The 26,765-nt window shown below is 45.0% G+C and overlaps 1 protein-coding gene across 1 annotated transcript in view; it reads left to right on the top strand.

Annotated features, from left to right (window-relative positions):
* The window catches only part of vwf (von Willebrand factor), a 40,548-nt gene extending 15,234 nt beyond the window's left edge, over window positions 1–25,314 (top strand). Inside the window, exons 23-53 of the mRNA XM_084060658.1 lie at window positions 1,640–1,780; window positions 2,106–2,204; window positions 2,676–2,832; window positions 4,457–4,627; window positions 6,389–6,524; window positions 7,189–7,495; window positions 7,790–8,987; window positions 9,100–9,204; window positions 9,628–9,774; window positions 10,779–10,922; window positions 11,644–11,808; window positions 12,309–12,355; window positions 12,495–12,672; window positions 14,972–15,216; window positions 15,407–15,596; window positions 15,936–16,295; window positions 16,701–16,939; window positions 17,481–17,583; window positions 17,932–18,003; window positions 19,112–19,216; window positions 19,586–19,791; window positions 20,061–20,210; window positions 20,546–20,662; window positions 21,354–21,534; window positions 22,075–22,118; window positions 22,275–22,391; window positions 23,076–23,174; window positions 24,258–24,386; window positions 24,512–24,551; window positions 24,660–24,757; window positions 24,935–25,314. Coding sequence (XP_083916784.1) covers window positions 1,640–1,780; window positions 2,106–2,204; window positions 2,676–2,832; window positions 4,457–4,627; window positions 6,389–6,524; window positions 7,189–7,495; window positions 7,790–8,987; window positions 9,100–9,204; window positions 9,628–9,774; window positions 10,779–10,922; window positions 11,644–11,808; window positions 12,309–12,355; window positions 12,495–12,672; window positions 14,972–15,216; window positions 15,407–15,596; window positions 15,936–16,295; window positions 16,701–16,939; window positions 17,481–17,583; window positions 17,932–18,003; window positions 19,112–19,216; window positions 19,586–19,791; window positions 20,061–20,210; window positions 20,546–20,662; window positions 21,354–21,534; window positions 22,075–22,118; window positions 22,275–22,391; window positions 23,076–23,174; window positions 24,258–24,386; window positions 24,512–24,551; window positions 24,660–24,757; window positions 24,935–25,120 — 5,676 coding nt within the window. The 3' untranslated portion in view covers window positions 25,121–25,314. The remainder of the gene's footprint in view (window positions 1–1,639; window positions 1,781–2,105; window positions 2,205–2,675; window positions 2,833–4,456; window positions 4,628–6,388; window positions 6,525–7,188; window positions 7,496–7,789; window positions 8,988–9,099; window positions 9,205–9,627; window positions 9,775–10,778; window positions 10,923–11,643; window positions 11,809–12,308; window positions 12,356–12,494; window positions 12,673–14,971; window positions 15,217–15,406; window positions 15,597–15,935; window positions 16,296–16,700; window positions 16,940–17,480; window positions 17,584–17,931; window positions 18,004–19,111; window positions 19,217–19,585; window positions 19,792–20,060; window positions 20,211–20,545; window positions 20,663–21,353; window positions 21,535–22,074; window positions 22,119–22,274; window positions 22,392–23,075; window positions 23,175–24,257; window positions 24,387–24,511; window positions 24,552–24,659; window positions 24,758–24,934) is intronic.
* Window positions 25,315–26,765: the final 1,451 nt, after the last annotated feature.

The raw sequence follows: 26,765 nt of genomic DNA, 5'->3' as shown, positions 1-26,765 counted from the left end.
TGGCTTACAACAGTGATTCTCAACCATTTTCATTTCAAGGACCCCCAGTTAGACATATGCATTTCTCCACGGACCCCCATTTCATGAAACATGTTTAATATCTGGGACCCCAGTCAACACTGTGTTTATTTAACTTTGTCAGACTATATCTAATATAGATATGTGTAGTGATATTTTGCCCTCGGAGTCTGTTAGAATGATGTGGATGAGAGAAGTTGAGAACCCAGTCTGATGATTCAGTATAGCAGCAAAGAAGAACGACGCATCAGGAACAAACTGATGTCCAAAAAGTGTCTGAGTTCAATATTTCTGGTTTATTCAGAGAAAGACAGAGTATATATACTGTACATGTTGCATTTGAGACATCCCAGTGGCAGTCACGTTTAGTAATTACACTGATAAAGATTTCGTAAGAGGGTGAAATGAGCTGTGGATGAGGCCCCTTCCTGGGGCCTCTTCCTGTCTCGAGACAGCAGTTCGATGGAAACGGCCAGGTACAGCAGATGGGCTCACAGGAAGTCATAGTCACGCAGATGAGCCTGTTGAGCTGTTTGCACACCATAAATGGTATGGGTCCCTCTGAGATCGCAAGATAGGCCTCCAAGAATACTGCAGATAAAGATCGGCTGTATATGCTAGACATATGAAATAGAAACAAGACGAGACACTTAAGGTGAACAGATGCAACACCTCAGCCATTTCTGTTAACCACAGAATGGCACCCTGCAATAAAGAACGTCAATTCTAAATTCTTATATATGACAGGAGGAGCAATCAGTGGACACAGTGGAAGAGTCAGCATTAACATGCATTGTATACGTTTTAAAACAATAAGTTAAATGTATTTGGAATACCAAAAATGCCTCTACCGAAGCATTTGTACTTCAGTTGGGCATCACTTTACGTTGTTTTGGTGTGTGACACTGTTGTATGACTGAGTAGTGCCATAAGCCAGTGGCCATGGCCCATTTGCCCACTGCCCACATTTAGTTACACTCTTCCAACAGCTTCACACCTCCACAGGTACTACTGTGTACAAAACCACCACGCATCTTTTGTGTTCTTTACCTGTCACTGTGAGTAGGTGTGTGTGTGTGTGTGTGTGTGTGTGTGTGTGTGGTCTGTGTTTACCTGTCACTGTGTGTAGGGGCGGGTGTGTGGTCTGTACTTACCTGTCACTGTGTGTAGGGGAAGGTGTGTGGTCTGTACTTACCTGTCACTGTGTGTAGGGGAAGGTGTGCGGTCTGTACTTACCTGTCACTGTGTGTAGGGGCAGGTGTGTGGTCTGTACTTACCTGTCACTGTGTGTAGGGGCAGGTGTGTGGTCTGTACTTACCTGTCACTGTGTGTAGGGGCAGGTGTGTGGTATGTGTTTACCTGTCACTGTGTGTAGGGGCGGCGGGTGTGTGGTCTGTACTTACCTGTCACTGTGTAGGGGAAGGTGTGCGGTCTGTACTTACCTGTCACTGTGTGTAGGGGCGGGTGTGTGGTCTGTACTTACCTGTCACTGTGTGTAGGGGCGGGTGTGTGGTCTGTACTTACCTGTCACTGTGTGTAGGGGCAGGTGTGTGGTCTGTACTTACCTGTCATGTGTGTAGGGGAAGGTGTGCGGTCTGTACTTACCTGTCACTGTGTGTAGGGGAAGGTGTGTGGTCTGTGTGGGAACTTCGATGGCAACATCAACAACGATTTGATGAGCAGCAACAACCAGTTGGAGGTGGATTCTGCCCACTTTGGAAACTCCTGGAAAGTCAAACCCAGCTGTGCCGATGTAACACAGGTGCAATTATGTTTATTAGCCCTTATTATTGCTTCTGTAACAGTAATGGTAGACTGAATAGATACATTCATAACACATTAAACATTGAGCTATTATTGTACTACATGTATTATGATGCTATTTATTGAACCGTGTGTGTGTGTGCGTGTGCGTGCATGTGTGTGTGTGTGTGTGTGTGTGTGTGTGTGTGTGTGTGTGTGTGTGTGTGTGTGTGTGTGTGTGTGTGTGTGTGTGTGTGTGTGTGTGTGTGTGTGTGTGTGTGTGGTTGTGTGTGTGTGTGTGTGTGTGTGTGTGTGTGTGTGTGTGTGTGTGTGTGTGTGTGTAGCTGTCCGCTCCATGCGGTGACAACCTTGTGAAGTTGGTAACAGTTGAGCAGTCCTGTCGTATTCTCACCGGTTCCCTCTTTACGGAATGCAACAGCCAGGTGAGTGTTACCATAGATACACTGAGACCCTACCAGCCCAGCATCCTGAGTGCCTCTTGTTTTAGCCATCCTGCATACCGTCTTCTACCTTGTGGTTCTATAACCTTTTCAAATGTAGGATGAAGGGTCTGCAAACTGTAGATGCAAAGGACAGATAGAAAGAGAAACCAGCTTTCACAGATACTGTATTAAGTAACAATTAATATATTAGCAGAGACACTATAACATAAAGCAGTTTCTCAACCAGTGCCCACCTTGACATGAAAAAGTGTGAGCACCACTGATATTATAGCAACATACGTTTTTCAGAAACCTGTTAGGATTTAGAAGACATTTGTAGATGCATTCCCGGATTGAATGGGTTAATCTCCCTGTATCACAATGACGCGGTGGATGACGCATTTGCCAGTGTTCCTAAATATGAAATGTAAATGGTAATATGTATGTCATGTATAATTTTATTATGACTAGGTGGACCCAGAGCCATATGTGGAGATGTGTGTGGAGGCGGCGTGCTCTTGTGCATCAGTAGGCGACTGTGTGTGTTTCTGTGACGTCATCGCAGCCTACGCTCAGGCCTGTTCAGAGGGGGGCGTGTCCATCCGTTGGCGATCCAATGATCTTTGTCGTGAGTGTGCTGTCATACAGGCCAGCATGGGACGATACTAACATATCGTTGCTGTCGGGCAGAAACCTCCCATCTCCATATTTAAACTTGTTGTGTTTTGTTTCGTGAATTAACACCCTACTTGATCATACTACAGCGTCACTCTAAAGTAGCTGATCGTTTTGCGTTTTGAGCTTGTAGATCTGCTACTTTTGCTATTCTTTTCTTATTCTTCTATTCTTTTTTATTTTAATCCTGAAAAGTAACAGTTTTGGACATATGAGGTTTCCACCCGACAGAAACGATATCATCTACCATAGAAAACTCATTTTCACATTATAGTTTCCCTGGGTTCATATTATCCAAACATTTTATAATCCCAGGTAAAATGTCAAAATAACATACAGTAGTTGTGAAAAGTCCTTAGCAGTGCTTAACCACATTAACTCTGGTGTCCCTATTTTGGGCAAATTTGAATTTTCACCATATGTCTCCACCGAAAAGTATGTACAGTAGATTAGATTGGCTATTTTCACCAAATATTTCACCACAGAACAGGGACGCTGGCATTTATGTGATTAAGTGGCTATGGGTTGTCACCAAGTGACACTGCAGCTTTGATGGCTTCATAGATTAGTTTGACACCAGTGTTGTGTAAATTGTTATCTTTGAGCGGTGTAGCCGCTCCTATAAGTGGGGTTGGGCAGACGTCGCTAGGTCTCTACTAGATCGGGGGCTTAGCCCCGCAGGCAAGGCCCCCCCCCCCCCCCCCCCCCCCCCACCCCCCCATGCGCAATTCTTTCCACGGATTTCGCGGATTTGGGTACTTTTTTCATTTTTCATTGGCTATAGCCACCGAAGCCCCCGCCTAACGACGCCACTGGGGTTGGGACACCTCATTAGTACACCCTTCACTGTACTGTGATTGGCTCATAATAGCACACCCCTCTACATTAGTACACCCCTAGCTGTACTGTGATTGGCTAGCGAGACACATGATGAAATTAATAACCTTTAAATAGGACTATGCACTTAAAAAAAAAAACTTTTTTTTTAAAGGGGCTACACCATGAATTAAAAAAAAATATATTATATATAAATATTGCCCCCTAATACGTTTTAAACAGGTTGTAAGCCTAAAAAACATCCAGATATTTTTTCTCACAATCTGACTGTCTGTCATTCCAGGCTTTTTCAGCTGCAATACCAAAACGTCCTATTGGGCAGGGGGGAGCTACTGAGCAATTCTGTCTGGCCATCGTCAATGCAAAATCAGTGCAAGTGACATCACTTGCACAGCCATTCTGAAATGGCCTGTTCAGACACGCCCATTCAGGAAATCCATGAAATGAGCATGAATGACTGAATGTTAAAAAAAACTTTTTTTTTGGGTACAAGAGACACTGGGGAGCCCAAAAAATACTAAAAACCTAAAAAAAAATGAAATTCATGGTGTAGCTTGAGCTTCCATCACTGTGATGACCACTGTGATGACCACACCGCTCACTTCACACTGGGTGTGATTTTTTTTTATTTTTTTTTATTTATCATAGCTTTTATGTTAGATTAATGTTGATGTGGAAAATGAACATAGAACAACAGGCTATCAGCCTATATAATGTACATATTTGTATATTTCTCTTAGCTATGAGCTGTGAGGAGCTGAACCCTACAGGCCCGGGTGTAGCAGGGGAGGAGTTGTGTCAGTGGAGATACAACACCTGCTCCTCTGCCTGTCCACTCACCTGCCAGCACCCACAACCGCTGCCCTGTCCACTCTCCTGTGTGGATGGCTGCCATGCCTACTGTCCCCCAGGTAATCACTATGCTCTATGCACAGCAGCCATATTGGAATGAAATTGGGCCATTTTTTTAACTTCCTTCACAGGTGTTACCAATGATTCTAATGAAGGCTCTGTTCCATTTAGTGTAGCACAGTGGTTCTCAAAAGATTTAATTTAAAGGACCCCCAGAGTGTACAAATGGAACCAAATGGATGGGTGCATTTGGTTCCATTTGTACACTCTCAGAGTTACACACCCATAAGGGGCCATTTGGAACCCCCTCAAGGAACCATGAGGGTACCTGGACCACACTGGGTCTGAGTGTTTCCAGTGAGCCAGCAACACAACAATCATTTAATTGATTGATTGAATACTTTATTAGTCAGAAATGTAAACAGCACATGGTACAGTCAGACATTAAGGTTAAAAGGATAACACATTGTGGTCCTATGTATTCAATTCATCAACAAAAATAAAAAAAAGAATGCAATAATACACAAATACAAAACACTATATGGACAAAGGAGAATTAGGAAAAATGTCGGCAGTGAATGACACCTCCTTTCGACTCCTCCTGATAGATATTTTTTCAGGCCAATTTAGAAAGAAACCAGTGATACACGTCCTTTGATGGATGGTGTCAGGGCATTCCCTATTTTGGTGGCAGAGTAGTAGAATGAGAATTGTCAATTCAAGAATCTGTATTGGGTACTCAAAAACATAGATACACAATGAGGCATGACAAGAATACAGATTTCAAAGAGAGATTTTACTCGAGTAAGCAGCCAAGACTTACATGGAAACCCTGTCTGACTCAGCTAATTTCAGCACTGCTGCCTTCTTAGATACGCTACAGACAGAACATATTCGAACAAGAACAGACAAGAATTGACAATGCCCACCAGCCCACACCTATACCCCTAAGGGCCATCTGATTATAATGAGTGGGTTAGGTCAGCTCTCAACTCTACAACTGTGACACAGCTACCCTGGTCAGTACTTAGTTAGTTATAGCATATTTGAGTTCATATTAAATGTTTACTTCTCAAACATCCTCGACAGAATTGTCCCATGTTTGTTCTAAATTTGGGTGGTACCAGATCATGGTCCCTCTAGTGTTGTGGCGGTGGGTGTCACTCACTTTGGAGAAGTTAGACAGGTATGAGGGTATTGAGGGCACTGTCCCTTTGACTATCTTAAAACCAATCCCATTGCTATTTGCTTAACCCTGTCTTCTACCCTGAGCCATCCCAAACTAGAAAGTGTGGCTGTAACACATGCACTCGTTCCCACGCTGTGACAAGATACATACATCATTTAAAACTACATTCATCCCAAGGGAGAATGAATTCATTACAGCGGCCACTAATATTATGCAAACTTGGTCAGATTAAAACATACAGTAGGTATATATAGCTTAGCGAATGCTGACAATGTTGTATTTGGAGTATAATTATCTAATATCTACCTCAATGACCCATCTCTAGATCAGTGGTTCTCAAACCAGGTTCCGGCCGTGGACCCCAAGGGGTCCTTGGGGGTAAAAATACTTTTGGAAAATATTGAATACAAACTATTAAAGATATTCCAAAAATATCTTGAATACTTTTTGCATTTTTTAAAACATAAATCTTCTCTTCTGGGGGACCCTGGCACAAAACCCTTTCAGATGGTGGTCCACAGCCAAATACATTTTGGGGGTCCTTGGAGTTTGAGAAGCAGTGCTCTAGATACAGTACACATGCACATAGCCAATGATCATGAGGGAACTCCTCCTCTTCTGTTACCTATAGGCCAACTGTTGGATGAGGTGACCATGCGGTGTGTAGACGTGTCCCAGTGCAAGGTCTGCATCCATGAAGGTCAGAAAATCTCCCATGGCAACAAAGTCATCCTCAACCACGATGACCCCCAGCACTGCCAGATATGGTAATTCTGTAGAATGTGGTTTGTGTTACTCAACCAGACAGCCCAGGTGGTTTGTGAAATGTCCTGTTGTGGCTCCTCACAATGAATGCACACGTTGACTTATGATCCAGACATCCCAAATGGTAAATCAGAAATGTACGGATATGAGGATATTCAAATCATTCTTAAAAGTGGCACATATCCCTGGCTAAATTAGAATAGCAACCATATATGCCCCTGATTTAACCACTTGAACCCTAACTAACCCTATTGTCCGGGGAATTCTTACCGGCGGAAATAGACACGCTGTCAGCTTGTAGATCGACTATTTTAAATGAAGAGATTTGTCGGCTATTTTAAATGAAGAGATTTGTCGGAGACGGAAAAAAAGAGTTGACCAAATACAGAGCCAACCCCGGTCAACTAAGCGGAGTGTCTAGTGAGCCAGCCTGGGACAAACAGGAGGCCCTGGTACCATTCCAGGCCAGCGATGTGTGTCCCTGGGCAAGACTCTTAACCCCTATAGCTTCCAGAGCGCCGCTCACTACTCTTAGTAGTTATAGGATGGGTCAATAAATGCAGAGGACAAATTTCACGTATACATGCAAATATACAGTGACAAAAGACACCCCAAGGAGTGGGGACTATTCTATTCTATTCCAACATCTGTCTGTGTTTTCTGCAGTCACTGCGAGAACAACACACTGAGCTGCGACGTTTGTCCTCCCACGGGCGTGTTCACCAGTCCCCCCACTCCCACCTCGCCCGCCACCACCGCCATGTACGAGACCACGGTAATGCCCGAGGGCGCCTGCGACCGTGCCATGGACCTGGCCTTCCTCCTGGACGGCTCAACGGCTCTGTCCGAGGACGAGTTCCAGAGCATGAAGCAGTTCATCCTGACTGTAGTGGAACGCTTCCGCATGGGCTCAGCTCACACGCGAGCCACCGTTCTGCTTTTCCACTCAGGAGTCAAGACCTATGACCTGCAGGTAGACACAACCTCATGCTGAGGGACTTTGATTCCCTCGCACTGATTCCTGTACAGCCAGGCAGCACGGGCCGCATTAAACATTGTGTTAAATAATGCGTTATTGATCCAATTTACCATAGATATTGGCTTTTTGTTGCTGACCCTTTGAAAATGAGTGTCACAGGACCTCCATTCTTATCTCCATTCTTTCTCTCACTTCCCCTCTCTCTCTGTGTCTCTCTCCCTCCCTCTCTGTCCCTCTCCCTCCCTCTCTCGCTCTCTCTCTTTGTCTCTCCCTCCTTCCCGCCTGCAGGTTCAGAAGTGGCTGTTTAAGAAGACTGTGCACGATCTGCATTACACGGGCGGAGGGGCAGCCTTCTTGGACGAGGCTGTCAAATACCTGGCCATCAACATCTACGACAAGAACAAGCGCGACAACGCGGGCCGCGTGGCCATCATACTGACCGCCAGCACCAACCCCCGGCCCATCCGCAGCACGGCCAAGATGCTCAAGAAGAAGAGCATCATCACCTTGACAGTGGCCCTGGGCCCCGGGGTCAGCATGGCGCAGATCAATGAGATCACCAAGGCTAACCCGGAGAACAGGGCCTACGTGCTGAGCAGCACCCGGGAGCTGCCGGACCGTCTATTAGAGGTGTCGGACTACCTCTGCACCCTGGGGGAAGACCCTCCGGGACCACCACCACCACCAAAGAGAACCACCACCACCATGGCGCCCACCGAGATAACCACCACCACTATGCCGCCCACCAGGATAACCACAACCACTATGCCGCCCACCAGGACAACCACAACCACCGCCATGCCGCTCACCACGTCTGCCCAGGAAACCCCCACTCCTAATACTACCCCAGGCCCTTCCACTGGAAGGCCCTTCCCCGGCCAGCAGCCCGTTGACGTGACCTTCGTCGTGGAGGGCTCCGACGCGGTCGGAGAGGCCAGCTTCAACAAGTCCCTCCTCTTCCTGGAGGAAGTGATCACGGAGCTGACGGAGAAGCAGGAGCTGATCCGCATCACCGTCGTCCAGTACTCGGTGACCGTCACCGTGGAGATCAGGCGGTGGGAGGTGAGGCGGCAGAGGCAGCTGTTGCGAGAGCGTCTCTGGCAGATTCGCTGGCGCGGCGGGAACATGACCAACACGGGCACCGCCATCAATACCGTCCTGGAGGAATCGAAGCCGCCCCCGTCGGGCCCTTCCCCTCCTCAGCTGGTCTTCCTGGTGACAGAGAACCCGCCCACCGACACCGTGTCTCGCCCGCCCTCCATGAGCAACCAGACGCACGTGTTCGTCTTCGGAGTTGGGACGAAGGTCCGCGACGAGCATTTGACGCGATACAGTTACCCGGAGAGGCCCATAATGGTGGACGACTACAACACATTGATCCCGAAGATCGTCAACATCACACGCAACGTCGTACGACCACGCGATGTTGATCTGTTCCTCCCGGTGACCACCACCCTGCCACCGACCACCACCCTGCCACCGACAGGTAAAACACTACACGCTTATTTTGATGCAAAAACAAATCTTCACATATAACGCAGACAAGCCAGTCTGTTGTCAGTCCATGGCTGTTGATTTGTACATGTGTATCTGATCAGTGCCGTGTAAGAAGCCCCTGGATGTGCTGTTCCTGCTGAAAGCCGGGGGTCAGTTTGAGGACATGAAGACATTTGTGGAACAATTCGTCAAGGATGCTGACATAGGTATACCAGAGACCATAAATACTTTTATGATCACTATATCGTCGATGTCGGGTGAAAACCTTGTATGTCCAAAACCATTACTTTTCAGGAAATGGAAAATATAACCTGAGTTCCAATGGATCCATTGTAGTTATCATTTAGTCACAAGCTAATACCTTTCATTAGTTAAATATTTATAAGACCCATAGAAACACTTAACCACTCTCACTATAACTTTCACAAAATAGTAAAAATAGCAGACCTACTGTACAAGTTCACAACGCGTCGTGATGTGACGTGTTGTTAGCTTGTAGATTGGCTATTTTTGCATGACACTCAACAAAAAAAAACAGCCCAACAGCGACGATATGAGGATGCATTGACGTTATGTTACTATGTTACATGATGAATGCAAGTGGACCGGCTCCTTGTTTGTGTGTGCAGGGCGGAACGCTACTCAGGTGAGTGTGGTTCAATATGGAGACAAGAGCACAGCGGAGGTTACCTGGAAGGACGAGCAGAGCAAGCCACACCTCCTCAACCAGCTGGAAAACATGCACAGCACTACTGCCAAAGCTGCCCCCGCACTAGGTAACATTTGCATTTCTCTTTTTTGATTTTCCATTAAAGACATTAATCGTGTCAAAATGCAAATGTATCAGAAGACAGATCAACAATTTGTAGTTCTTGCACACACATGCAATGACACTAGCCTGGTAAACCCTCCCTCCAGAAATCTCAATTGTATTTTATTTCAGGAGTGAGTCTGGCCTGCAGACCTATATGGGCAATTTGGCTGTGGGCTGGAGCTGGGCGGGAGTAATGTAGCTTTGGTGTCCAAGTGGCCCTTTGATGTCCAATTAAGCCACTTTAGGCTGCAGTGGTTATCACCAGGAGTAATTGGGTTGTCTCTGATGTTAATGAGCAGCGTGTATGTTGAAAGGTGTATTGATTAATGACGTGTGAACCACTCTGGTTCCACCTGATTGGCCTACCCCCGCTGTCAATCACAAAACAATGAGCGAGGACGCTGATTGGCTCGGTTAGTTGGTAATTCCGCTAGGAACTCCCACAATGGGCAATCAGGCCAGACTCACTCCTGGAATCAAATGGAAATGAGATTTCCGGAGGGAGGGTTTACCAGGCTACAATGACACATGCACATGCCCTAAGCTGCCAAACATCAGCACGCAGGCACGCACACGCACACACATGAAGTATGCATTCATATGTGCACACCATCCTGGATTTGAATCCCTAAAATCCCTCTTCTGGGGAGTATATTCGGTGAAAAATGTGTTCGGTGATCTATAAACTGACAACGTGTCACAGCATGACACGTTGTGTGCTTGTAGATCAGCTATTTCCAATGAAGACATTTAATGTAGTCCTCGGGAATCAACGAAGTATAGGCTTTTCATATCTTGTCCCAACCTCACATTTTGCCCCTCACCCCCTATCACTCTACTGCAGAGTACTATTATAAATTATTTTGTCACTTCATTTCCCGATGCTTCTCTCCTGTGAATTTCCTTGTGCTATGCAAATGTGGAATACAAATGGCGTCTGACTTGACCTGACTTCCTTCTGCCCAGGCTCTGCGCTGCGTTTCGCTGTTCAGACAGCCATCTCACCAACCAGCGGCGGCCGCCCAGGCGTGGCCAAGGCAGTGGTGATGCTGGTGACTGACAGGTCAACCGATTACGTCCAAGAAGCAGCGAATGAGGCACTGATAACGGGTGAGACCTTGCCAACCCCATCCATCAGGAGGAATCGTTCTGAATACTGTTTTTTTTATATACGGTATATCTCTGCTGTCGGGCAGAAACCAACTAACTCCAAAATGTTCATTTTTCAGGAAATTACAAAAAAAAGTGGAGTTAGGAGCTTTTGTTCATCATTGATAAGCACAGCTAAATTGACCTCCAAGTTCACAATGAGGTTGGAGGTCAAAAGGGGTGGAGCCTGGGGTCAGCAAAACCAGCTAACTCCACCCCCCTTTGGTGGACTTAGCTGGTTTAGCAGAAAGTATGAGGATCCAATGGAGTTAGCTGTTTTTTTCAGAAGTACTGTTTAATACTTTTCATTGGTTCAATATGTTTTTAATCAACGCACAGACGTAAAGGGTGTTCAATAGCACTGATTTATGGGAAAAAAATGCAAAAGCATAAAAGTGTAGTTAGCTGGTTTCTACCCGACAGCAACGATATACTGTATATATATTAAAATATATTAAAATAATATAAATATATCCAATTGTATTCCAGTGGACAGTATTCCAATCAGTTTATTTTTCATATTTTAAGATTAAATGATATTCAAAGGGAGACAACTTTATCGTCACATCAGGTGTAAAGAAGGGGGGAGGGGCATTTTCTTTTTGTGCTTGCTCCATCATTTGAAGTTTTCAAGATGAATTGAATGTGTGCCTCTTGTGTTTTAACTGGCCTCCTCCCACAGGTGTGTCAGTGTTTCCCATTGGGATAGGACCACGTTATGACAAGACTGAACTGGGCGTGCTCGGTGGCCCTGGAAACCAAGACAACACGCTGCACTTGCGCAGCATGGATCAACTGCTGATGCTCTTGACTCTAGACCACGGCTATACAGAGAAGATCTGCAGGGGTGGGCTCACACACACACACACACACACACACACACACACACACACACACACACACACACGCACACACACACACACACACACACACACACACACACACACACACACACACACACACACAAACACACACAGACAACAGACAGATATACACTACTATGCAGAGCGTCATACAAACAGCTTACAGGTTACTGGTATGAAAAACTAAAGATATGTACAATAATGTATAATAATAATGATACACACACACACACACACACACACACACACACACACACACACACACACACACACACACACACACACACACACACACACACACACGCACACACACAAACCCTCTTGCGCACTTGTGTGCACTGCTAAATAGATGACTGAAAATCAATCAAAAAAGCACGGTTTGTACTGACTCAGCGAAGTAGTAAAATAAATCCGTTACAAATCAGTTAAACCAGTGTGACACAACAATGTAACCTTGATGACATCGTTGTATTGTGATTCGCAGCTGGTCCCCCTGGAGTGTGTATTGACGATAATGGGAATGAGAGAAAGGTGAGTAATGGCCAATGAACTGAGCTGATATAGATCGTCACACGTGTGGTTCAACACGGCATTTCTCACCATTAACTGTTTCTGTGTGTGTGTGTGTGTGTGTGTGTGTATGTGTGTGTGTGTGTGTGTGTGTGTCTAGCCTGGTGAGTCCTGGCTGCTGGCAGGCGGATGCCACTCTGTCCTCTGCCATCCCAACGGGACCATCACCCTCCGCAGCCACATGGTCAACTGTGACAAACTGGAGCCTCCGGCCTGTAGGAACGTCATGCCGCCTGCGAGAGTCCAGGACACGTGCGGTTGCCACTGGGAGTGCCCCTGTGAGTATACCTCACTTAAAGTGGAACCACTTGAACTTAAAATGTTATACTTTGGCTATTCAAAAATAGCAGATATACAAGCGCTATGAGCTTGTAGATCTGCTATTTTGGAAAAATCTTTGCTTCTGAGGGGTCCCTGGAACAAAATATTTTGAGGTCGGCGGCCAAATACATATAATTTGGGGGGTCCTTGACGTGAAAAAGTTTGAGAACCACTGATGTAGCAACAAAAAAAAAAGAATAGGTCTCAGATCTTAATGGGATAATGGATGAAGAAATATTGTTTGTTGCTGTCGGGTGGAAAACATGCATGTCCAAAACCGTTACTTTTCAGGAAATGGAGACAAAAAATAACCTGTTTTCCAATGCATCCAATGTAGTTATTATTTAGTCACAAGCTCTAGTTAATACTTTTCATTGGTTACATTTTTATAAAACCTTAACCAACGTTCACTTTATGAAAACTTAAAAAGATTGCGCAAATAACAGATCTTCAAGCTCACACCGCGTTGCGGCGCATTGTGAGCTTGTAGATCGGCATTTTTTTGCTACTTTTGTGTGACACTGTAGTATGAGGAATTAGGGCATTAATTAATTAATTAATTAATTAAGTTGAAATATGGAGATGCAAGGTTTCTGCCCGACAGCAACCATATCAATTAAAATATATCGTCTGTAGGGGGAAAACCTCATAAGTCCAAAACTATAGACCACCGAAGTCTGACGTAATTTACGCATCCTTTGTTTGTCTACCTGGTTCGCAGTTTTCCACCCCCATTCTGAATCCCATAGACGTATTTAATATCGCGTCAAATAAGAACTGTGTTCCAAAAATAAACAAATGACCCCGGCGGTTTGACTCTTATGGATATGAAGCATCAACTGACGGTGAGAAAAGAAAACGATAATGTTACTTCCGCCGAATTAGTTACATTTTCGCCAGGAACAGACTGTTCCAAATATAAGTGACTGACTATCATAAACGATACAGAACCTCCTCCCTGACAATGGCGCCGAGACAGTTTGTTTATTTTTGGACCACAATTCTTATATGAGACGATTCTATGATGACCCAATGTTATTCTCCATAGCGAAATTACTTTACGAACCTGGGGATGAACGAGTGACGTCAGGACTTCGGTGGTCTATTACCTTTCAGGATTCAAAAAAAAAATAGCAAAAGTAGCAGATCTACAATCAGATCTACAATCTCAAAACGCGGCACGGCGCAAAGAGCTTGAATATCTGCTGCTTTTGATACTTTTGTGTGACGCTGTAGTATGATCAAGTAGGGCATTCATTTACGAAAAAACACATACAAAGTTAGAATATGGAGATAAGAGGTTTATGCCCGACAGCAAAAATTTCAGAGCTAAAATTCCTGCCCAGCAGAGCAGAGACTTTTCCCAATCCTTAGGAAGAGCAATCTCTGTTGCTGCACTATAGTGACTCCTATAGGTTGGTCAGGGAAGTGTTTCTCAAACCTTTTCTTGTCAAGGACCCCCAAATGTATATGTATTTGGCCACGGACCCCCATCTGAAGACTAGACTAGGACTAGAATACACAGGGAATCGAGAATTGCCAGAAAAAAGAAAAAGGAGAGAAAAAAAAAACGAATTGTAAAAACGTACAGCTACACATGTAACCAAATGGACCATTTAGTGGTTGGAGGTGGTCTCTCTACACTTCCACTGAGAAGTTTTGACCCTGGTGTCAGTTAGGACAGTGGTTCTCAAACTGTGGGTCGGGAAATGATGTTGAGGAGTCCCCAGATGATATAATGATTGTTTTCTCACTCAACAGTAAACAAACCAACATACAGTATAAGTGTATACAGGGTATCTGCACATTTCTAAAGTGAAAATGTAAGGACTTGTAAGACCTTTTTAATACCTCTAAAATGGGGGGGGGGGGACATTGATACGTCAATAGTAAGAAAAAGGCAAACATTTTGAAAGTAACTGATCTACAATCTCAAAACGCAGCTTTTTCATCCGTGGAACTGAGTCAAACAAGATGTAATGCCTCAACTCCTACAATTCCAAGTGCTTGTCAGGGTGGGGGGTCCCCAGTCCAAATATGATTATTTTGGGGGGTCACAGCCTGTTGAGAACCACTGAGATAGGACACCTATAGAGTCCCGGGTAGGACGTTAAACCTGCAGCTTTAACACAGTGTATAGAACCTTGACTTTGTTATCTTTAGCATGACGCGGTTGACTGTGCCATTCAAGTCTATTTATGGAGACCACTCTCGTCATAATGTAAACATTTGCTTCCTGCCGGCTGATGTTGACAGGCATGTGCATGGGCAGCTCCACCAATCACGTGGTGAGGTTCGACAGCGTGGCTCTGAGACTGCTCGGCGAGGGCACCTGCTCCTACACGCTCCTCGCCGTCACCGGGGGAGACGGGGGCGCGGTGTCAGCGGTCACGCTACACAGTGGGCGATGCCAGACGTCCGCCAGTTACAGCCAGGTCTGCATGAAGGCCATGGAAGTGACCCACGGAGCGTATACGCTGCTGCTGAAGGACGACATGACGGTAGGCTGTGTGTGTGTGTGTGTGTGTGTGTGTGTGTGTGTGTGTGTGTGTGTGAATGGTAACTGAGATTACTCATCGTGTGCAACTCTAGTAATGCCATAATATTTGTGTGTATTCGTGCTTGCAAACTTACACATACACTTACACATATGTATGTTTGTGTGTTGCATATTACACCGTGTGGGCGCAGGTGGAGATCGACCGTGAGGTGCTGGCACTACCGTGGAGGCATGCGGGTCTGGAGGTGGTGCGCTACGGCGGCGTCATGCTGCAGCTCAGGTCAGAGCACGGCTACACGCTGTCCTTCACCCCCCAGAGCAACGAGTTCACCATCACACTCCTCAGCTCCGCCAACATCAGCCACACCACCGGGCTCTGTGGTAGGAGCCTCGGCCAAACACCTAATATGTCCCAAGGAAATATAACAGTATCCCGACGTCTTAGGCCTGATTTAGACTTACTCGCATGCCGGTGTCATGCATAGAAAATAGCCGATCTACAAGCTCACAACGCGCCGCATTGCAGCGCGTTGTGAGCTTGTAGATCTGCTATTTTCGGTGTGACATAATGCATGTTTGCTGTTACACAGGCTATGTATGGAATGAGTTGTCAAGCATAAAAAACCAAGGTAACATACATGTCAGTGTCCTGTTGTGCTCTTTGACTGTCTGTATCTCTCTCTCTCTCTCTCTCTCTCTCTCTCTCTCTCTCTCTCTCAGGTGGCTGTGGGGAGACAGAGGTCAACGCGCTCTCTCTCCGAAACGGCACGCTGACCTCCGACCAGCAAGCCTTCATCTCGGACTGGACGGTAGCCGCAGATGACGGCAAAGGCCTGTGTGGGCCCTCAAAGGAGCCCACTCATAATGAGACGTTGTGTCCGCCTGCCACGGCGCTGCGCTGTAAGGCCCTGCGTTCCGAGGTGTTTGAGCCGTGCCACGCCCACGTGCCCATTGAGGTGTTCATTTCCAAGTGCGAGGAGGCGTGCGAGGAGTCGGATGTGTGCGAGATCATCGCCACCTACGCTCGCTACTGCAGACAGACAGGAGCGTGCGTGGACTGGAGGGGCGCTGATCTCTGCCGTAAGTCAGCGTGCGTCACGCGCCAAGCGGCGGACCAACGGCGCCAAGCGGTTGATATTATTGTTATTTCAGACATTTTGTCTCACAATAATCGATGTCAAAATGTAATTATTGGCAAAGTCATACAATGTACAGCATAAAGTGTGTGCATGCATAATTTGCATATACATACGTATATGTGTAACACACACGCACACGCACTCGCACGCGCACACACACACACACACACACACACACACACACACACACACACACACACACTTTTACTAGTAACAATGCTAATGTTTCAGACTGTGAAGTTTTAAGTAGTTTGTGTGTGTGTGTGTGTGTGTGTGTGTGTGTGTGTGTGTGTGTGTGTGTGTGTGTGTGTGTGTGTGTGTGTGTGTGTGTGTGTGTGTGTTACAGCCATGCAGTGTCCCAGCTCCAGGGAGTATGATGCGTGTCGGACCGGGTGCGTGGAAGAGTGTGGCAGTGTGCGACCGTTGCGGGGTGACTGGGCGGTTGCCAGGGGTAACGAGTCGCTCTGTATGGACACGCCCACAGAGGGCTGCTTCTGCTCTCCAGGGCTGGTAATGAATCACGGCAAGTGTGTGGCACCAGAAGCATGTGACCAGTGTGTTGACCAGCACGGACACACACGCGCGGTAAGGACACAAAGGAAACGTGGTGTGGGACTGTGTGCTGGAAAGCTGTTTTGTACTGTTTTCAAAGAATATTTTCAGTTCATTTTTGCTTTATGTCAGGCAACACAGCTCCTCTGTCGGGAATCAAGCCCAGGACACTGTGGTTGTGTTACCTGATTTAGACACAAGGGCTCCCTTAAAGCATTACTTTTTAGTTGCACATTTATTCGATTGAGAAATGAGGCTTTCTATCTATGTGTATGCACTGTATGTCACCCTCTCCGCAATGACTTAATGAGGCTTAATCTCTTAATCTCTTATTAAATCTCTAACTCAATTCCTGACATGTGCATTTTAGTGGTCATAGGTCAATGGACAAGGTTAGCGATGAATCATGTGGCTCAATTATGAACACCTTGAGGCTGCCTTTCTTCATCGTGTATAGTTCCCGATGAGCTCAGCTGGACCGTGACTGCCCTCCAGTGTGCATTTATAAAATGACAACACAGTGACAGTAACACAGTGCAATGTGACATGACATGTTTATGGTGTGTCTATACAGTACATGCAGAGCTGGGTACCAGATGAGAATCCATGTTTGATCTGTATGTGTCTGGACCAACAACACATCAACTGCACTGCCCGGCCCTGCAATGATGTCAAAGGCAAGTACCTCTAGTGCTATCTGCTTTTTATATACTGTATATACAAATAGAAAACCAGACGTGAAGCACCACATTAGGAGTTTGCCCAACATTGCCAGGGTCACTGTATTGACAACGCATCACTTTGAATGTGTTGATCAACGTATTATAGTAGACATATAGAGTGTTGCATCATGTATTTCTACAAAGCACCTTTATGATTGTGTGCCTGTGCGTATGTGGTTGTCTGTGTGTACGAATGTGTAAACGCGTGTGTGTGTGTGTGTGTGTGTGTGTGTGTGTGTGTGTGTGTGTGTTTGTGTGCGTGTGCGTGTGCGTGTGCGTGTGCGTGTGCGTGTGCGTGTGTAGCTCCAGTGTGTGGACCATGTGAGATCCTGAGGGAGAAGCGAGAGTCCAAGTGCTGTCCTGAATATGAGTGTGGTATGTACATGTATCATGTCTTATGTACCATCATTAGGGGCGCCACCGGCCAAGTGGTTAAGGCGCATACCACATATACAGTATAGGCTCTAATGGGGTTTGATTCCTGAGCCTGACGACCTTCGCCGTGTGTCACTCCCCGTCTCACTCCCCGTCTCACTCTAACAGTTTCCTGTCACTCTCAACTGCACTATCCAAATAAATGCAGAAACCCCCAAATAAATAAACAATGTTCTTAATCTATTCAGCTCAGGAAACCTATAAATTGTTTACCCAACTAATGAAGAATCCGAGTTGGAAAAGAGTGGAGCAGCATGCCTCAGCCATCTGTTTTCACCAGCTATTTGTGTCACAGCCCACTTAATCTATTTTTAATTTAGTGTAGTGAATGTTTTGTGAACTCATTTCATGTTTTTCTTGCCATGCTGGGAGTTAATAGTCTATAGCAGTTGTTCCCAAACTTTTTAGCTCAAGGAAATGTAGGAAACGAAGAAAAAAGAGAAAATTTACTCGCGAGTCGCGACCCAAACATGGGTCCTGACTAGGGATGCAAATTATCGATCAATTCATTAATTGATAATTGATAACCTTATCAACCGATTAACCGGTTAACTGATAAGCGGCGTTTTTTTTAAATCTGAGAATCTTAATTTCAGATTTAAAAAAAAATCCTAAAAAAAAGTGCTTAGGAGCCGAGATACAGCCTTTTTCAGTAAGTTAAACAAGAAGTGAATGGAGCAGAAAATCTTCAAATCATCATATCTTGGGTTCTGAACATTAAAACATTTTTTTATTTTTTATTTTTTCAATTAATTGTTAATTGTTTGATTTAATCGAATCATTTCTTAATCGATTAATTCGATTAATCGATTAATTGTTAACATCCCTAGTCCTGACCCACTGTTTGGGAAACAGTGGTCTATAGCATCTAAATGTCTAAATGTACCATCATAATAGGCAAACATTCTATTCCTCTCTTCTTTTTTCCCCCCACTGTTTTTACTCTGAGGGAACCAGAATCCCCATATAGACTTATCACTGGTAGTTATGGCCATCGGTCGGTATTGCACCATGCGCTGAACAGTAGACATTTTCCTTCACTTCACAGTGTGTGATCTGGTGAGCTGTGATCTGCCCGAGGTGATCACCTGTGATGATGGACAGACTGTGGTTCTGAAAAACCCTGGGGAATGTCAGCCCGTGTATGAGTGTGGTAAGCTGCACACAATCTAGTATACAGTATTCGCTTTTTTATTGCAATGCCTTGACATTTATTTGTGTTATTACTGAACTACTTAAAATATTACATTATTATAATTATCATAATCAATAGTATTAATTATTAGATTGATTCATTTTGTTTCCGTGTCCTGCACTTATTACAGATGCCCAGACCTAATCGCTTTATAAGGCACTATAATTAGTAATAGTAGTAGTAATTGTAGTAGTTAATGCAGTAGTGTTATTCTCATTTGAGCCACTTGTTGTTTTTCCTTGCATCACAGCTGTAAACATCTCCACACCTGTACATGCACTGTTCCAAATCGCTCTTGCCCCATTATCCTTTCTCTCGCTTACTCAGTCTGTAAAAAGGAAGACTGCGCTCAGCAAGCTCAACGAACTTGTCCCGCCCACCGCCGGCTGTCAGTCAAGAAGACAACGTGCTGTGATGTGAATGAATGTGTGTGTGACTGCCAGAACTCCACACACTCCTGTCCACCTGGTTTCACTACTTCTTCCTCCACCAACGACTGCGGATGCACAGAGACCGACTGCTTGCCAGACAAGGTGCGTGCGAGGTTAAGTTTAGGGGTTGAGGATGGAGTTATGCCTGATTTATACTTAGTTGCACGATAACGGCTTTAGGGTTGGGGTAAAAATTGCTAAAAAAAACAACAAAAACAACATGGTAAAAATGGCAAATCGATCAAATACTTACAGAATATGATTTTATATTTCACACTATGTCTTTGAGGCTACATTATAAGTCAAGTTCCTGGACTGTCTCTTACACTATCCATTCACATCTTAACAACGTGTACTGTTTGTCTGTGCAGGTGTGTGTGGTAGGGGGCGTGGTCTACCCGGTGGGCAGCCAATGGGACGAGGGATGTGAGAAGTGCAGCTGCACTCAGCAGCAGGACAAACACACATCTCTGCACATCGCTCAGTGCACCCCGCCTGTCTGTGAGCGGACCTGCTCCACTGTGAGAGACACACGCACACGCACGCACGCACACACACACACACACACACACACACACACACACACACACACACACACACACACACACACACACACACACACACACACACACACACACACACACACACACACACAGAAAATGTATCCATTTGTACTCAGGATTTTACAATGTACACACTTATTAGCATGCCTACATACTTACTGTATACAAACATAAACATACAAATAGTTAGTACTGTACATACTGTACACACAAACACATGCATGTACAGTATACAGAGTGCAAAACACACGCATTGTGATGGTATTTAATGCGAATGTTGTTGTACATTGCAGGGCCTGTCATACACCCGATCAGAGGGGGAGTGCTGTGGGAAATGCAGGAAAAACAGCTGTGTGGAGTCAGAGGGAGAGATGCGAGGAGACACACTAACAGGCCGACAACTTAGACGAGTACGTCTGTAATGTATTAATACTCACTCTGAATTTCACATACAGGCTTAACAGTGTACAAATGTAACCAGATGAATCTTTACAGGTCCATTTGGTTACATTTGTACACTCAAATGGATAAGGCTCTGAGTGACAGATAAAGGGCTGCACATTGTACTGTGCACTTAATTTCTTCTATTACCACAGTGATTGTCTCTATATGTTCTGGTATTCATTATAGTGTCCTGTGTGTAGTAAGTAATACACTGTATAACTCCACAGTGGTCAAATATAAGAAATAATTATTGCTGTTTCACATAGCTCTTGTCATTTGGCTATGTGTTAGAATGAGTCTCCTTCAGTATACAATAAACACAAAGAAAACTCAAGTAAGGAAAAGGAATGCAAATAAATGTGGGTGGCTGTTGCTGACTGGGTACAGAGGGCAGTGCGTAGAGGGTAGGGCTGTCTGGGAATCGGAAGGTCACAGGTTCAACCCTCGGCTCACACAGTCTTCGTGTCGAAGTGTCCTTGAGCAAGACACTTACCCCACATTTTACTGCAATGAAGCAGTAAAATAAATGTCCCCTCCCCAGGGACCATAAAAATATCCCCCGCAGGCACAGCAAACAAATGTGCACCGAAATGCTTGACGCATCTCTTCTACTTGTCTTTTTGTTCACCTCATCCCGTCGTCTCTGTGTGCGCTCAGGCGGGTGAGAAGTGGCAGTCCCCAGAGGATAAGTGTCTCTTCCATGAGTGTGTGAGGGTGAACGAAGAGCTGTTCATCACTTCGTCCAACGCCAGCTGCTCACAGATTGAAACTCCAACCTGCCCGTTAGGAACGGAGTTACGCTGTGACCACCAGGAATGCTGTCCCCGCTGCCAGTGTGGCAAGTACACGCACGCACGCACGCACGCACGCGCGCGCGCGCACACACACACACACACACACACACACACACACACACACACACACACACACACACACACACACACACACACACACACACACCCACAGTAAATGTGTCCATTTGTACTCAGGATTTTATTTTTTTATTAGCCTACATACTTACTGTATGCAAACATAAACATACAAACAACAGTTAGTACATACTGTACACACCAAGCAAACGCACACAAACGCACATACACACAAACCACTGAACACATGAATGCAGGTAATATCATACAATAGTTAATAACTACATGTACTTCCCGTATCTAGCCAACAGAGGGCTCTCTGGTATTAGAGATGGCCAAGTCTAGCGTTCCATTGCCAACATGGAAGAGATTTAGGATTATATGACTGAAGGCTTAACCACTATCAACCTGGTGTCCCTATTTTGGGCATGTCATTATAGACAAAATGTTTCAAAAATGTTATGTAGGGTAATAGAATCATTGCTTTATTTGTGCTGCTCTTTCTACAGCGCCTGTGAATGCCTGTGTCTTTAACCAAACCATGATAATAAAGGTACGTTATACAAGATGTTCTTCTTTGGATGTGTGTTTGTATGTCTGGAATCTCTGGATGACTATTTCTTTTAATATTCACACTTGATTTGTTTGTGTGCATTAACATGTGTGTGTGTGTGTGTGTGTGTGTGTGTGTGTGTGTGTGTGTGTTTAGCCAGGGACGACGGTGATGGTAGACACGTGTACACGTTGCGAGTGTTCGGTGGAAGAAGGAGCCGTGACCAAATACAAACTGGCCTGCAAAACGACCACCTGCGCCACCTGCCCTAAGGTAGCCTTCATCAGCTATAATGATCCACTGTCATCACCATCATCATCATCATCACCACTATCATCATTGCTGTCATCATCCATGCTGTCACTTGCATCATCATCATCCTATGTCATTTTTCAAAGCCTTTTTTCACCCTGGAATGACGTTCTCTGCCATCATCGTAAAATCTGAATCTCTCGGGGCCTCTCCAGTATGGCAAGTGGATGTCTCACCAGGCATTTAGCTGATGCTTTTGTCCAGAGCGACTTGCAAGTGCAAGATCACAGTAAGCAGAGTAAGCATGAACCCCAGTCAACAGACAACGAAATAAATAGTCAAACAAGTAAGAGAACAATTTAGTGCCTACATGGAAGAGATTTAGGATTATATGACTCAAGGCTTAATAATAATAATAGCGGATGCTTTTGTCCAGAGCGACTTACAAGTGCAAGATCACAGTAGGCAGAGTAAGCATGAACCCCAGTCAACAAACAACGAGATAAATAGGCAAACAAGTAAGAGAACAATTTAGTGCCAACATGTAAGAGATTTAGGATTATATGACTGAAGGCTTAACCACTATCAACCTGGTGAAAAACTAGGATATTTAGAGGATTTTACTGCATGCATTAAATGTGACTGTCTATAATGTGTCTGTGTCCTCCTGCCTGAACTCACTGTGACCTGTGCATGGTGTTCCAGGGCTACATTCCAAAGCAGGAGCCATACACCTGCTGTGCCCAATGTGTCCCCGCGGCCTGCATCTTAGAACAACCGGATGTACCCACCGTCACCGTGCAGGTAGGAACCATGCAGGTTTGATCGTTAGCCTTGATTGATTTATTCCTAAATTATGTGCCAGGGTTATGAGCCGAAAATACCTGATCTACAAGCTCACAATGTGTCAGGCGACGTGTTGTGAGCTTGTAGATTGTCTATTTTCAGCATGCGACACGACGCGTGCCATAAGTATAAATAAATAAGGTTTTATAACTCCTGTCAGAAAATGTGACTTAAAGTGCCCAGTCTTTAGCATATAGTATTTTGCCCATTATCATTCACTTCCTTCAATGTTTTTGTTGATAATTGTTGGAGCATGTGATGCAAGACAAATATTGTATTTGTGAAAATGAAGTTTCATCTTATGTATCTGATCTGATCTTATCTTACTTCACTGCTAAATCCTTAGTGTTAATGCAACAGACTGTAAAAACCCATAGTGATTGTTCACTTAACTTTGGCAACGGCCTTGAAACACCATGAAACAATAAGAGTTTGTACAGCACATGCACTAGAGCCCTGACCGATGGCATATTTTTGGGTTCGATGCCGATCCCAATTTTGGAAAGTCCTAGACCACCAATTACAGATGTTTTGACTGATATTTTGTCAAAAAGTGCAACGCTTTCTATTCAATTTGAAACGGTTTGAGTAAAGGTTCTATTTGAGGTTAGAAATTGGTGTCCCAATTTCTAACCACTTTCAACCTGGCAGTGGTTAGAAATTGGGACACGGGCACAATTGGCCCGTGTTCAAGGGAGGGAAGCCAGGCAGGGAGGGGGATATTTGTCATGTGCACATACTCCTACGGGCTGGGGCGGCACCTGTCGGTGGGGAGTGTTGGGCGGGAGGAGTAGGACGAAGGCTCTACGTCCTCCCGGTGGGGGCTCCTCACTGGCAGGTGAGCCAGTAGGTTATAACAGCAGTGACAACACACAGAAATGTGTGTAGGGAGGAAATTGGCATAACAACTAAATTGGGGAGAAAAGGGGTAAAAAAATGTGGATGCATAATTGCCATTACAGATGCCGTACAAGGAAAAAAAAGACAGTCAAATGATGGCCGATATATCTGTCTGGCTCTCACGTGCACATCTCTCCGTAGGTGAACACGACTCAACAGGACGGCTGTAACCGGTACGACTGTAGTGTGAACGATAAAGGCTATCTGGAGTTGCGGACCAGCGTGACCAACTGCCCTCCCTTTGACCGGCAGGCATGCCTGGACCACGGGGTACAGTATGACATGACCTGTCCTTCATCCTGCTCAGATCTGTCATCATCCGCACTAAACCAATAGAACGAACACACAAACCAATCTCGCCACCTCTTAACCTTTTCTGTTGTTGTTGCTTTCAGGGGAAAGTTAGCCAATTAGGAACCAGCTGCTGTGAGATATGTAAGTACTGCAGACTCAGTGTGCGCTTTTCAAAATACGCGCTCCCACTTCAGATTAAAGCAACTTAATATGAGTTTGTGAATCAATGACATGTCTTGCTGTGTGCAGGTACGGAGCCCGAGTGCAGGAACACGGTGGGAACACTCAACTACGTCAAAGTGGGTGACTGTCAGTCAGAGCACCAGATAGAATTGCACTATTGTGAGGTGAGAGACAAGGGCACACACACACACACACACACACACACACACACACACACACACACACACACACACACAAATGTTCATGGATAAAGGTCAAAGCATGTCGCATCGGTGGATTAGCCTACATAACTCAGTGAATCATAACTACTGTCTCAGCCTGTGTTGTCGTGTTTCTTCTAGGGGAAGTGTCGCAGCAAATCCATATATTCACTGGAGACGGCCGGCGTGGAGCAGGAGTGCGTGTGCTGTGCAGCCGTGGCCACGGAGTCTCTCTCTGTGCCACTGCTGTGTTCCAATGGCACCGTGACCCAACACACTGTCCTGTCTGTCACCTCGTGTGACTGTTTGTCCAAACACTGCGCCTAGAGAGAGAGAGAGAGAGAGAGAGAGAGAGAGAGAGAGAGAGAGAGAGAGAGAGAGAGAGAGAGAGAGAGAGAGAGAGAGAGAGAGAGAGAGAGAGAGAGAGAGAGAGATGTGAGAGTATAGATGGTACAGTTTGTGTGTATCCATATAAACATTTACATATATACAATAAACATTACAAACACCTACAAACCCTACTTATTTGCCTGTGTGGATTTTTCCTGTGTGTAAGCATTACAGTGTCTCCCCTCCCCAGAACAATGTATTGGGACACATCAGATTTTTTATTTTCTTATTGTCAGGGCTGGTCAGGGCTGGTTCAGGTCGAGTCACCAACAATAATGAATTCATTCCTCTGTTAAAGCTGCAATCTGTAACTTTCATGTCCTAACCAGGACTCAATCCTGGGTCCCCCGGGCACTGAGCCCTGCTTGATTGCTCAGGGGTGAGATTGAGTTTTGACCTATGCTCATTTATTGAGAAATCTCTGGCGAATTGCACTATAATACAGTGGTGTCTGATTATGCATGCTCTCTCTGGCAAGTAGTATATCTCACATGAGTTCCTTGGCCTACTGGCAGCATGCACATTTAATTTTGACACTGTGTAGCAGTTTGCAAGATTAGCCACAGAATCACAAACAAACACACATGCACAAACACACAGACAGACAGGGATACATTACAAACAGCCTTTGACCTTGCAGAGCTTTAAAAAAATAAAAGGGTTTCCTGAGCTACACTGGGGTCTACAGGTGCACAAATCACTTTGGCTCCACATTTCACTGATATGAGGTGCAAATTAAGTGCGTGCAGAACTCGTAGTGGGCAGAGGAGCATGTCTATGTTCCTATGCCCCTTCAGCCCTATGTCCCTCAACCATAACCCCAACCCTAACCCTAAACCTAAACCCAACATCAACCTTAAGCTGAGGGGAACATATGGGTTAGGCTTGAGGGAACATGCTGAGGCATCATAGGACTGACCCCGTGGGCAGCAGATTCAAGAAGTTTGTGTTTGTGCTAAAAAGAAGGGAAAAAAAGTCTATTTATGAAAACATCTCATTGCATAAATGCAAATGCTGATTTGCAGATATACAATATTTAGGCTACTGCAAGTACAAATGTGAGTGTATGAGTTTCTTCTTTTGTGACTTGTAGAATATGATTTGCGTGCCTGCAATTAAGAATTTGAGAAGATGCAACTGTTGTGTTTGTTGGAAATCAAATCCTTAACATTCATTGCTATAGAGTGTTTGTTCAGTAAAAGGAGTCTCCATGTCTCTCCAGCTCTTATTAAACAGAAAATGCATTTTCAGTGCTCTCTCCTGATTGGCTTAAATTTTGTCACCTACCTGAAAATGTAATTATATTGTTTACTAAAGAGCTGGAGAGACCGCTGTGACCGAACAAACGCTCTGTAGCAATGATTACTATCAGAATATAGTACTTTAACCTTTTTAACAAAAAAATACCAACAAATATCACTTACCCTGCCTTTAATTAACAGTTTGCTTGCAAAAAAAAGCACATCAGAAAGTACAGTTACAAATACAATGCTCAAAGGATCATTGAACGCAAAAAGCACCATGGCTAGTTGTTTCCATTGGGTTCCTGTGTATTCAATTCATAGAATGTTTTTAACTCCAA

This window comes from Gymnoscopelus microlampas, assembly GCF_963454915.1.
Source record: "Gymnoscopelus microlampas genome assembly, chromosome: 6".
Classification (NCBI taxonomy): Eukaryota; Metazoa; Chordata; class Actinopteri; order Myctophiformes; family Myctophidae; genus Gymnoscopelus; species Gymnoscopelus microlampas.
This window is presented reverse-complemented; position numbering and strand designations above follow the sequence as displayed.